Source organism: Aotus nancymaae, unplaced genomic scaffold (genome assembly GCF_030222135.1).
Source record: "Aotus nancymaae isolate 86718 unplaced genomic scaffold, 86718_ANA_hifiasm-v0.15.2.pri h1tg000008l, whole genome shotgun sequence".
Classification (NCBI taxonomy): domain Eukaryota; kingdom Metazoa; phylum Chordata; class Mammalia; order Primates; family Aotidae; genus Aotus; species Aotus nancymaae.
Window position 1 is genome coordinate 42,455,690 of NW_026988419.1, and position 12,859 is coordinate 42,468,548.

Genomic DNA, 12,859 nt, shown 5'->3' on the forward strand with positions numbered 1-12,859 from the left:
CTTCCCTGGCACCTAGCACAGTGCTTGGCACACTGATGATCTTCATTAATCTATAGAACTCATCAATTAATACCTGTTGATAGGCTTGTCCTGGTTATTTACTACAGGTTAGCTCAATTTCATCTAATTAGCCCATAATACTGAGGCCAAATCACATTAATATTTTACAAATATGTAATGTATTATAGATGTTAAATCCTAACATTTCTCCTTTTAATACAGTTGGAAATGGTGGAGTTTTAAAAATGTCTCATAAGTGAGAATATAAATTGACCTTTATCTCCCAGACCAGAGTCTACTGAGAACCTGCTCACCAAATGACGTTTTAGAAATGACGGTAGCTGACAATATTTAGTCCCAACTTAAGACGTAAGTTCTTGTCCCCTAATGCTGAAACCTAGCTTAAATAAGCAGATAGGGGAGGCTTAATATTACTTACTGTAGAAAACTGCTATGTAGAAAATGCTATAAACATAAATGTGTGAGGCACAGAAAAGCTTTATTGCCACAGGAAGCAAGTGCACTCGTCCCACCTCACCAACAGCTTGAAGAGACACAGAAACGTGGATATCGCACAATAAAGTGTAAGAGACTCAGGGAGAAATGGTCCCTTGGACTATATTGGCTGTAATACTGAGGTAACCAATTGACCTTGTTCAGTGAAAATACCTCTAACAAAATGAAAAAAAAATCAACTAGTTATAACATCCAATTCATATATACAATTCAAATAAAAAATATATTATTTGCTTTAATGTATAGCAAGTTTAATACATTAGTGTTTACAAAATAAAAATTGTATTCTACTGAAATTTTTCTTGTGCTTCCACCTTATCACTAAGCTTGAAAGACCGGAAACAGATGATACGTAAGGAAACTTATTATGAATTTAAAGATGCAATTTGTGGGTCCACAATGGATGGATAAATATTGGAAGTTAGAAGATTACTGCATCTTTTAAAATTGTGGCTTATTAAAATCTACAAACTTGACTGTAAGACACAATTAAAAAAAAACAAACGAAATGTTTCAAAATAGATTAGAATACAGGAAACGTTTCATGAAACTACTGAGATACTAACCAGTGCTATGGCTAATATTAAAAACTGACCAGTCTATTTAAGTTGCACTCATACTATTTCTACACACAGTGAACAATACAACCACAATAATCAACCTCAAGCTAGCAACAAAGTTGCAAGGTCCATAAGAAGCTTCTTCAGTGAGCAAAACACTATGGTACAATTAAAACATTTAGGAAGGGAAAAAAGCCTTTTAACAGTATAAAAGTTGTTTACTGGTGTTTCTTACTGTAAAGTTCTTCTACAAAGTAAAATGAAGAAGCAATTTATATATGTGACAGTGATCTGAGACTACAGTGCAGACACTTCATTTAACATTTGGCTGACGAATTTTAGTGTAACAGATTATGACTTAATATTTTTTACAGTTATGATCTAGAGCAGAACTAAAAACAAAAAAACACATACTCTAAGTCAATACACTCTTCTCAGCAATATCTGGGTTTGATGTATCTATAGGAAGTAGGTAAAGCTGTCAGATACCTTCTCTTAAACCAACAGAAAAAAAAAATATTGTCAGATGTATTTGTTTTTTTACCATTATGAATTCCAATGTGAAATTCTCATAAGTATGCAAGTACATTATTAACATGTAAGCACACTCCCATATATACGCACAGTCCATGAATTGGGATAATTAAAAACGTACTGTCAATTTAAAATGAATTTTAAGAAAAAACTGCATTCACAAATCTCAAAAATGTAGAAAAATGAAATGGTAACATAAATAATGAATACAGGTGTCAACTAAACTTTTATAGAAGTATTCCTACAAATGTGGAAGCAGTGATTGTCCACACTTGTGATGGCTGGGTGGGAAGACATTCCCTAGTGAAAGCATCTAGTCTGACTTCTCTACACAGAGAAGACTTTCTGTATATAAAACAGTACTTAATCTATTATAGCTTTTGTTAACAGTCACCATCTTTATAACATGTAGGGTTAACTTACCATGTCTTAATCTATTTAACACATTCTGAAATTTCAAGTTCTTTGTCCAAGTAATAGCTTCCTATCTTTGATACATCTTAAGTAGCTATTAATACAATCTAGGTCAACTAGTTGAAGAGATATTTTCTACTCTTGCTCATCTTTTTAACTTTCCTCCACTCAAGTACTTATTGTGTAAACGTGCATTGATAACCAGATATTTTATGAGTGAATGCTACACATTTCCTGTTAAACAAAATCAGTTTTATCAAATATTAAATTCACAATCTTTTCCTTGGCTTAAATTGAGTATTTGCTTTCTATTTTTCCACAATCATTACAATCTTGCCAATAACTACATCACTTAAGCTTTCTTTTTCACGACTGCAGGCAAAGATTCTAAACGCTGACATATATTCACGTTAAACACACAAAGAGACAACAAAATTTCAAGTAAAATAAACTGTATCCACATCTATTGGACCAAACAGGTCTCAACATCCAGAGTTTACTTCTATAAATTACACAAATACATTGTACATTCTTAAATAATGAATGCTTACAATATTGATTTGCAAGCCTTTCCATATAAAATGACTTAACACAGGAATGTGAATGAATCAATATTACTGTTATAGATTGTAACACTCTTGATTTTCTCTTTTGTGGCTGTTGTTTTATCTTCCTAGTTTCCGCAGACTACCGTACCAGTCCTTTTGCTTTGGCTATGAAATCTGTTTGAGCTGAATGAGGCAACACTGGTTATTAAGGCTTATTTCTATGATGGAGTATCATCCTTAAATCTGATGCCATTTCCAGAGAACAGAGAGAATCACAGCTATCTTGAATCTTCAGGCTCCGTTTTGATGACTTTCTTTTCTAAGGTAAAAGCTGAGTGAGGGTAGTCTTTTAAAATCCCAAGGCTCTCTACATAAAATGGAAACAAAGTGAGTCGATATTTTAAATCAATGGACTGCAAAAATACCAAAGCTATGAAACAAACCTCCACACTCCATACCAAACAGTATCAACTATTCATGATTCTGCAATTCCATATAAAATTTTTGTTCATAGAGCTGTTAAGAACTTGGATTCTGGATTTAAATTTCAACTCTGCCAATTACTAGCTGTATACATGTCTGGGCAAGTTATACACCTCCCTAAGCCTTAGTGTCTCCATCTATAAAACGGGAATAGTATCTACATAAAGTGGCATGAAAATTAAATAATGAAATACACATAAAACATTTAGTATATAGAACATATTAATTTTTATTTAATGCTTGATCCAACATGATAAATATATAAAAGGAAACTGATTATTCATATATAACTGTTATTGGTTAAAATATTTATCACCAATGAAGTAATCAGACTGAAAAATATCTTCATAACCTTGGAATTATTTTTTAAAGTTCTCCTATATTAAGGTGGCAGAACTAGGGATAAAATAATGAACTCTATTTTCATAAGAAATCATTCCATGGAGTTCTATGTGTATAGTTATTTCAACCATACACAAACACTACAGAATAATAATCAAATGTAACTTTTATATAAAGTACAAACACTGGGAGATATGTACACACACACATATACATGGCAAATGTCCATACACATATACTTACACCTTCAGAGGATTCTAGAAAGTAATCAATACTAATAGCTTACCTGAAATTAAATAGTTCAATTTAACAATCCTCTCTATCTAAACAGAAGGGGATTTTAAATTCCACATAAGAGTAATAAAAATAGTAGCTACTATTTATTGAATTCCTGCTGGCTGAAACAGACAGTGTACGACGCAGGTATACTATCTTGTTTAATCCTCCTAACTATCCTACAAGGTAGAAATTATTTCTCTTTTACAGATGAAGCAACTTAAGAACAGGGTACTTAAGTAACTCAGTCAGGGTCACTCAGTCAAGCATTGGTGCTAAGATCTAGACCCAGGCTTGCACTATATGAAACCTGTATTATTTCTATTCATTTAAAAATTTTAGAAAAGGCTTTTTCAGGCATTTCTTCATTCGGTTCTACATAAAATCCTAGCTCAATTATGTCTCCATGATGAGACACATGATCAATGTGACTGGAGTATTCCTGTTATATAGAGTCTTCAAAGAAATATAAATTAGTCAAAAGTGGGATTTTGTTCATTTTTTTAAAAAACTTTAAGTAATAGATCACTTTTTGTGTTGTGGAAAACAGACCAGGATGTCATCTTTTTGGGACAGTTTCAATTTCTCAACCTCCCTTTGAAATTATTAAGCTGGCTACAATCAAGTATGCAATCGCATGCTAAAGTCACAGCACCAGACCATTATTTAGGACTTGCCTTTTTAGCATCTGCTACTAAAAGCATGATCTGAAACTGAAAGACATAAAGGCTCTTGATAACATTTTTTTCTAGTAAATATATAATTCATTCTATCTAGATAACAGATGTAAAGTCAGGTTTAATCCTAGTGCTTGTAAAAGTACATTTCTCACTAACTTACAATGCAAATTTGGAGCTATTTATTTGGCTTCAGTTATATAATCTATAAAATCGGTGACTTTCATCAAGTGACTCCTAAAGTTACTTTAACTTGAAGACTGAATGATACCAGATTCTTTCAAATGGTGCTGGTCTCTAATGCTTTAACTAGGTCTAACTCACTTCACTTGGGTAAAAATATGTGAATATCTAACTATGATAAGGAACTGCTCATCCTTTTATGGAATTCAGTTTACTTCTGAAATATGAGTATCACCTCTAAAATGCATCTGCATAAAAAGTTTAGATTTTGATACACAAGGTTTTCTCTGTGTCAAAGCAAACATGTAGTCCATCAATTTCATATTAGTAACACAACTTAAACCAGCTATTTATTGTAAAACTTTCGTATAAACGTCACCATTCGTATAATGGCTAGTGAAAGTAATCTCAACTTTCATGAATTTTCCCTTCATTGTTCAGAATACTAAGTTTGCAAAAAGACTAACAAGAGCAGCCAGTGTTATGGCAATTACCACTTCCAAGGGGAGAAAAACTGACAAGTGAGCAACCGTTATACAAAATGCTTGGGACCATTTCGAATTTTCCAACTAGGGATACTCAATCTACAGGAACACTGTCAGTAATAACATTTTTTGGTGGGGGAGGGACACTGGAAACAGGAGAACAGAATTTGAAGATGCTTTTATTCAAGTGTTACCCTCTCATCATATAGCTCATTCTCACCTGATGAGTGGGACTTTGCCTCACTGGGGTAAAGTCTGCTCAGCTCCCCGTCCACCACAAAATGATGGGGTTGTCTGTTCTGTAAATTAGGCATGCGGAGATTCAAAGGTCTTTCTCCTAATGAAAAAAAAACCAAAAAACAAAAAAAGAAATATGCATAATATTAAAAACACATCATGGATTTTCTTAAAAATAAGTTTTCAAAAATTGCCTGAACACTCCTTAGGAAAAAAGTGAGGAAAGTCAGTGGACACTGAAGAATTTACATAACAGTTGGAAAAAACATTTTAAATAATAATTTAAGAGGAAAATGGCAAGTCATTTCATGCTAGTCCCAAGGTTTACAATTCTGCCAGGATAGTTTTAAGAGCTAAACAAAAGACTGGGAATTCCAGTGAGCATTCCAGTTTTGGCATATAATACAACTCCTCCATTAGGCATTTTCTTACAAGTGCCACCATTCTGCCACAGCATGTCATTAATCACATAATAACAAGTACTAGAAAGACAGAGAAGGCTTCAAGCCAATTACAGATTATTAAAAAAAAAATACAGCAAAATCCATGAGAAAACAGATTTAGCATAAATATGGGGAAAAATTAGATACCCAATCATGTTGTCATGTACTGAAATGCATCGCATTAGCAAATTGTCTCCCCACACTGAATTATCCTGGTGTCACAAATTAAGAGTCATAAAATCTTTAATAATTGCCTTTGCTTCTTAACGGTTAAGGATAATTGGAGAAGTAAAACAAGCAATCAACTCAAAGGTTCCTATAATATTTTTAAAAGGAAGAACTTTCTTCTCTTCCAGTACTCTGATCTGCTGAGACATGTAATATTTTACTCCATGGCTGGAGAATGCTTAAGATGGTATTCTTACTTACAAATGCAATTTTTTTTGACAATAATAACTACTCTCTAGAAAAGTATAACAATAACATATAAAAAGTAGGCACTACAAAATTATTTTTTTTCTTCAAACACTTCAAACTAGAAGATATACTTATAACCTGTACATCTCCCTCCACTAGAGTGTAAGCTCCAAGTAAACAGGGACTTGTTCCCTGCCACATCTTCAGTGCCTACAAGCGTGCCTGGCACATAGAAAATACTAAAAAATAAAATGCCTGTTACATGAGTGAAATAACAATGACTTGGGATTTTCTTTATGTGAGGATGTGAAAAGAATGAAGTACTTTTTAGAATGGTAAAAATACTCACGAATCCCATGGCTTTCTAAACCTGAGCTGTACTCTGTCGTTAACACTTTAGAAGCAGTTACCATATTCTCTTAAAAACCCAATGCTGAAAATTTCACAAACTTGTTTTCAAAGTCTAAAAAATATGAAGTTTTGGTCATTTAAAAAGGATAAACATCTCTCTTGGAATCTGCTTCTTTGGGGAAAATAGTCTCTGCTGTGGTCATTCTCACTTTTCCACCAACCCCTTACAAAAGAATACATGTCAATCTCAAGTGCCAACTAATGTTTAGAAATAATGAAGCTTTAAAAATTTACAAATTAAAATTTGCAAAATAAATTATTTCCTATTTAGAACATGGAGAATTTAATTTTGATAAGAGGACCTATAAAATAATCTCTACAAAATACCATAATTTAAAAATCAGCTGTTTTCTTCTGTTTCTCTTTGAAGTGCATGTAGTGGCTCTAAAGGTGTAGAAAATTCTAAAATATGTACCTTGTCCATCTGAGTTATCAGAAGTCAAGCCATTAGGACTGTGCTCTTCTGAGCTCTGCCTGTAAAGCCCTGTAGACAACCTCCTCTCAACGTGCTGCAGTCTTTCATAGCCAGCTTGGTTGCAAAGGAACTCCATCTGCTTTGCCATCACCTTCTCAGGCTGCTAGTAAGTAAAGCAAAAATAAAACCAGTAATTGAAACATTCTAGATTTTTTAATGGTTTAAAGATACCAATTTCAGACTCTAGCAAATATATTTAGTATTCATTAAAATTAGTTCACACTTCATGTGGTATACAAATTCATAAATATGCATAGATGTCTATATCATGTTAAAATATAAAATGCTGGATGGTGTACAAAAGATAAAAGCTTTCTTCTCAATCCTGTCAAGAGAATTCCATGTCAGCTCAAAAGCAACATAACCTTAGTTTTGTTTTCCAAGGTACTAAGTCCTTTAAAGGATTTTTTTAAAAAAGAAACCTAAAAGCAACAGCAACATCTGCTATAAACTACTTCTAACACTTAGGGCGAAATCTTGGCATTTTTATTTTAGGATCTGGCAGTACACAGACTCTGATATGATGACAATATGTTTGGGGGAGAGAAGGTGTAAAACAGCTGTCTAGAAGAACAAGACAAACACACCTCCCACTAAAATTAAACAATGTAAATTATGCAAAAAAAACAGTGCCAATAAGCATCTTCACCTTCATCAGGAAATGAAACTGCAGCATTTCCCAACCAATCACAAAAAGGCATATTCTAAATATGCAATTAAGTCAACTGACATATAAATTTATATGTGTTTTATAAGTTCTTTTCAATGCACTGCTCTAGATTACTTACATGTGAAATTCAGAGCAGTGTATTTGTGGTAAGGTAATAGTCGAAATGCACAGATATGAATCACTACCATGCTATACAAAAGAGTAGGACAAGAAAGCTGCTATATAAAATCGGTTACAAAAAGCTCTGATTCACAATGTAAAAATCAATAGATAAAATATACAAATTCACAGAATAAACATGATAAATACTTATATTATTTTTTGGAATGCACATAAACCAAATCAAGAGTAACCACTGCATTTTATTTGAACTTGTTACTAATTAGTTGATAAAATAAATAAGCATATCTGAGGTAAAAAAAAAAAAGTATTTTTCATCCTAACATGAAAAAACAAAACTTAGCAGTAATAAATTTGATCAAAAGCAAGTTATTACAAAGAAGCTGTTCAAGAGGAATAAAAGCTTACAGTGCTTTCTAAAAGATGATGTTTGCAGAAGGAATTTTAAAATTAATTTCAGTGTACAGACACAAATAACTTAATGGCAAAAGCACCTGAAGCCACATATTCATTTAACAGTTTTTCAATAAATATGAATTTAAAAGAGTTAATAATTACAATGTTGACTATTAATATTTTATTGAGAACTAGTACTATTTTATCTCAGAGTTGTATTACACACAGCCATGGTCAACATGGCTGGTTTTCCCAATCATCAAACTGTTTCTTTTAAGTTTTCTTGAGTAGAGAATCTGTCTCACTTCCTACAAAACTACAAGAATAAGTAAGTAGCACCATATCAGATTCCTTTCACAAACTGAATCAAACCAAGTTGTTATTGCTCTCATGTTGATACAGCTGTGGCTCAGATGACGTTTTAAAAAACAACCAGAAATAAAAAGTCAGTCTTTAGACACTTAAAGCAGAAGCTAGCTGAAGTAGTTATTTATTTTTTAATCTACAGATACTACTATTATGAAATAATAACTGGTAGTTTACGTTACCTGTGAATTAAGAGCTGTGAGTTCTTCACTCTTAGCTCTAGCCTGCTGGAAGAGCGTTTGCACAGAATCTTGGAAATCTGGAAACCCATCCTGTGGGTCAAATAAGAAGTCCTTTATATTTGGAGTTTGTAAATAATAAAATAACAATATTATCAAAAACTTGGAAAACAAAGCAAAGAAAACTCAATATAATCATGATTAACATTTTAATGTACAATATTTCATTTCAGTCTTTTATGAAACATACTTTATTTTCTACAACTGTAACCTCAGTAGAAACATAAATTAGATGAAAAATATCATCATCCCCATTGTTTTACATTAGAAAGCAGACTTTATGATCATTGATTATAATGGTTATATAACATTTCATCTAGGCCAGGAAAGGTGGCTCACGCCTGTAATCCCAGCACTTTGGGAGGCCAAGGTAGGCGGATCTCCTTAGGTCAGGAGTTCGAGATTAGCCCATCCAACATGGTGAAACCCTGTCTTTACTAAAATAAAAAACACAAAAATTAGCTGGGAGTGGTAGCACATGACAGAAATCCCAGCTACTCAGGAAGCTGAGTGGCTACTCGGGAGGCCGAGGCACGAGAATTGCTTGAACCCGGGAGGTGGAGGTTGCAGTGAGACGAGACTGCACCACTGCACTCCAGCCTGGGTGACAAAGTGAGACTCCATCTCGAACAACAACAACAACAAAAAACATAGAACAAAAAGCATTTAACCTAGTGGGGGGTTTGACTAGCCATATCCTCGCATTGGACATTTTTTATTCTTTTCCTAATTTTTGGTTTTATGAAAAACACTGCAAAAGTATTTTCATGGAGATAGCATTTTTGATAGCTTAGATTATCCATTACAAAAGATTCCCAGAAGCCAAATTACTGCAGAAATGATATTTTTATGCCTTATATACTTTTGCTAAACCCATAGAGGGCCTTTACTAGTTTATCATACCACAAGCAATATATGACAATCTCCTTGCCAGCACTAAGTATTCTTGTTTCTTAATTTCTGCCAATTTATCTACACTTTTGATACGCAAAAATTTTTAAATTTTTATATGCTATAGTTGCACATACTTTTATTTTGTGATTTCATCTGCTGCTATAAAATTTAGAGAAATTCTGCCTCAGGAAATTCTGCTTCAGAAATCTGGTAAGTATTCAGATCTACCCTCTAATTTTTCTGTGCTACAGTTGTACATACTTTTATTTTGTGATTTCATCTACTGCTATAAAGTTTAGAGAAATTCTGCTTCAGGAAATTCTGCCTCAGAAATTTGGTGTATGTATTCAGATCTACCCTCTAATTTTTCTAGAACTTTGTTTTTTAAATTTAACCCTCTAACCCATCTGAAATTGATTTTGTTACGTAAATGTGGTTAATGATCCAAACTAAATTTTCTTTAAAGTGTTAACCAATAATCCCACCCTGAAGAGCTCAAAGATGTAGGCTTGTGATTTCTCCTTTATCATATCCTATGACAGGAAATGGGGCTTTGGAAATCGAAAGGCCTGTATTTGTGTTCCAACTCCATCACTTACTAGCTATGTGACACCGGATGAGTAACTTAACCTTCCTTAACTTCAGTTTCCTAGTAGGAAAAATGAGGATAGGAGAACCTATCTATTAGGATTGTTGTGAGGACCAAATGAGATAAAGTGAAATAATGCCTTCAGTTATAGTAACTACTAAATAGGTGTAATACATACTAAATTCCTATAATAAATAGGGCCTCTCTGGGGACACTGGACAATACTTCAACTTAAATCACTTCCATTTTATACACTGTATTCCACATACTACTTTTTTCAAGGTTTTTTGTTTTTTGCCTGTTGATTGCTCATGAACTTTTATAACTAAAAAATACCATGACAGCATGGTTTTAACTTTGGTAAAACCTCCTAAAGGACTCCTCACAGAAATTAACAATTAAACTCTAAAACATTATTTCTCCCCTTCTTTGATAAGTTACGTATTTGCAGCAGAGGGCAAGTCCTTAAAAACCAAAGTTCTTACAATATACAGCAGGAAAAGATGTAATAATAACAAAATATTTTACCTTATCTGGGATACAAGATAGTGGTTCAAAAATTTTCCCCCATCAGGGTCTTTTCAATAAATGATTTCTCCACTGCAGATTTAACATTTTCAAATATTTTATCTATCAAAATTCATTCCCTAAGTAGTAACTAATTTGCTATTTTTAAAATTCAAAGACATGAAATAACATAGAGAGAGCCAAGAGCTAATAAACTTAACATCTTAAGATGGTCCTATGTAGCTTTATCATGGGCCAGTATGTATCAGCATTTTTGAAGTGTTGAAAATAGCCGCTCTTCTAGGTCTCTGTGTTGGCTTACAGATATGCATGGAACATAATCATAAAGTAAGCTAGAATGAACTTCATACAAGTGTATACAGTCCAAGCTAAATCCAAAGTCTACTTTTTCTTAGTCATTCCAGTTTTCTTATAATAATTTATTTAGACTGAAAAATCCAACTTTCTCTTTAGCAAACCCCCACCCCACTGGAACTACTTAAGTTCTCAAGTTCAGTGAGGTAAGCTAGTAGAAGAGTTAGAACAACTTCTAAATGAGCAGTTACCATTTTCCAGGAGTCAACAACGTACCAGTCCCTATGTTCTATATTTTACATTCATTATGTCATCTAATCTTCCTCACAGACAAGATTGGGTTTCCTTTTTTTACAGCTACAACACTAGCTTCAAAGCCTATGCTCAACCCATAAATTCATAGAGTTACTACCTATAAGAAACTCACAAGAACATAGGCATTTCTATAAACAGAAATTATAGCTCAGCTTTTCATAAGCTGAATGGGCTTTAACTAACTGTATGATTTGCACCGAGTTCAAAACCCAACTCTTCTACTTATTCGCTGTAATACTGGGTAGATTATTTCATCTCTCTTTGTCTGTTTCCTCATCTATAAAATGGGAAGAATAGTACTTAACTTACAGAATCATTTTAAGGAAGCAGAAAATTCATGAAAAATACTTAATACAGTGTCTGGCACACAGCAATTACTTGATAAATGTTTGTTACGGATATCTGTTAAGCTCATCTAAAAAGTCACCAGATTTAATCAGTAAAGCATGATCCAGGGGAAAAACAGAAATTTTATGGACAGTTACAGAGTATAGACATCTTAGAGAAGGAAGAACTAAAACATTTAATACTAAAATCAACCAGAGAATATTGAGTACATTGTTGGGGAACTATCTCAGTGAAAAGAACACTGGAAACCTAGAAACATGTGTTTATGCGTTCAACAAAAATGTCGTGTTCACCCAGCTGATTCATACACTGTACTCAATATAGGGACACAAGATACAATGGCAAACGAGATGGCCTGCTTCGGCGCTCCAGACAACAGTCTAGGGAGGGAAATGGATGGAGACCCAGAGCACAGCAGAGGGCGCTGTGGCAGAGCAGGCATCCCAGAGGCCAGGGCGTCTAGGCTGAGAGTTCCAAAAGAAAGCAGCTGGTACAGAGGTCTGGAGGCAAAAAGAACAGGGCATACTCTGGGAAGCTGAAAAATATTCCATATACACTGAGAAAGAGGGAGTGGTGAGGGAAGGTGGAAACATAGGGACAGATTCTGTAAGGCCTTGTAAGCTATGTTAAGAATTTTAGATTTTATCTTAAATACAAAGAGAAGCCATTGAAAGTCTCAGGGAAGAGACAGATTGGATTTACATTTCAGAAAGCCCATCGCATGTGAATGTGATGGAGAATGTGTGCGGAGGAGGGGAGTTCAGAGTAGTGACAGGGACACTGGTTACAGGGTTGTTGGTGAAGATAGGGTGCAGCCCTGGACAGCGGCAGGTGCTGCAGAAATAAGGCAACTGAGAGTTTGGTTGTGACACTCACTAGAATGAGGAACTCAAGACCACAAGATCTGGGAGGGGCCGGAACAGTCGAGCTCATCTGCTGGTCAGACCTCTTAGATAAGCCAGGTAAACAGGGGCAGTGAGTTTGGAGCTTGTTGTAAAATCACGGCTGGAGACCCAGATTAGAGGGTTATCGGTTCATCAGTAGACTCTGAGTGGAGTGTACCAATCAGAATCCCCATGAGCCCCAATGCCTCAATACT

General features: G+C 34.2%; 1 protein-coding gene across 4 annotated transcripts in view; it reads right to left on the reverse strand.

Moving 5' to 3' along the window:
- Nucleotides 1-480: 480 nt before the first annotated feature.
- NAB1 (NGFI-A binding protein 1) overlaps nucleotides 481-12,859 on the reverse strand; it is a 45,349-nt gene continuing 32,970 nt past the window's right edge. For 3 of the 4 annotated variants that reach the window (XM_012464141.3, XM_064373231.1, XM_012464142.3), the window contains exons 5-8: nucleotides 8,736-8,825; nucleotides 6,942-7,104; nucleotides 5,239-5,355; nucleotides 481-2,939 (exon numbers count right to left, since the gene is read on the reverse strand). In XM_012464141.3, the coding sequence (XP_012319564.1) occupies nucleotides 2,851-2,939; nucleotides 5,239-5,355; nucleotides 6,942-7,104; nucleotides 8,736-8,825 (459 nt within the window). In that variant the 3' untranslated portion in view covers nucleotides 481-2,850. The remainder of the gene's footprint in view (nucleotides 2,940-5,238; nucleotides 5,356-6,941; nucleotides 7,105-8,735; nucleotides 8,826-12,859) is intronic. The other variant, XM_012464140.3, reaches the window with a different exon arrangement.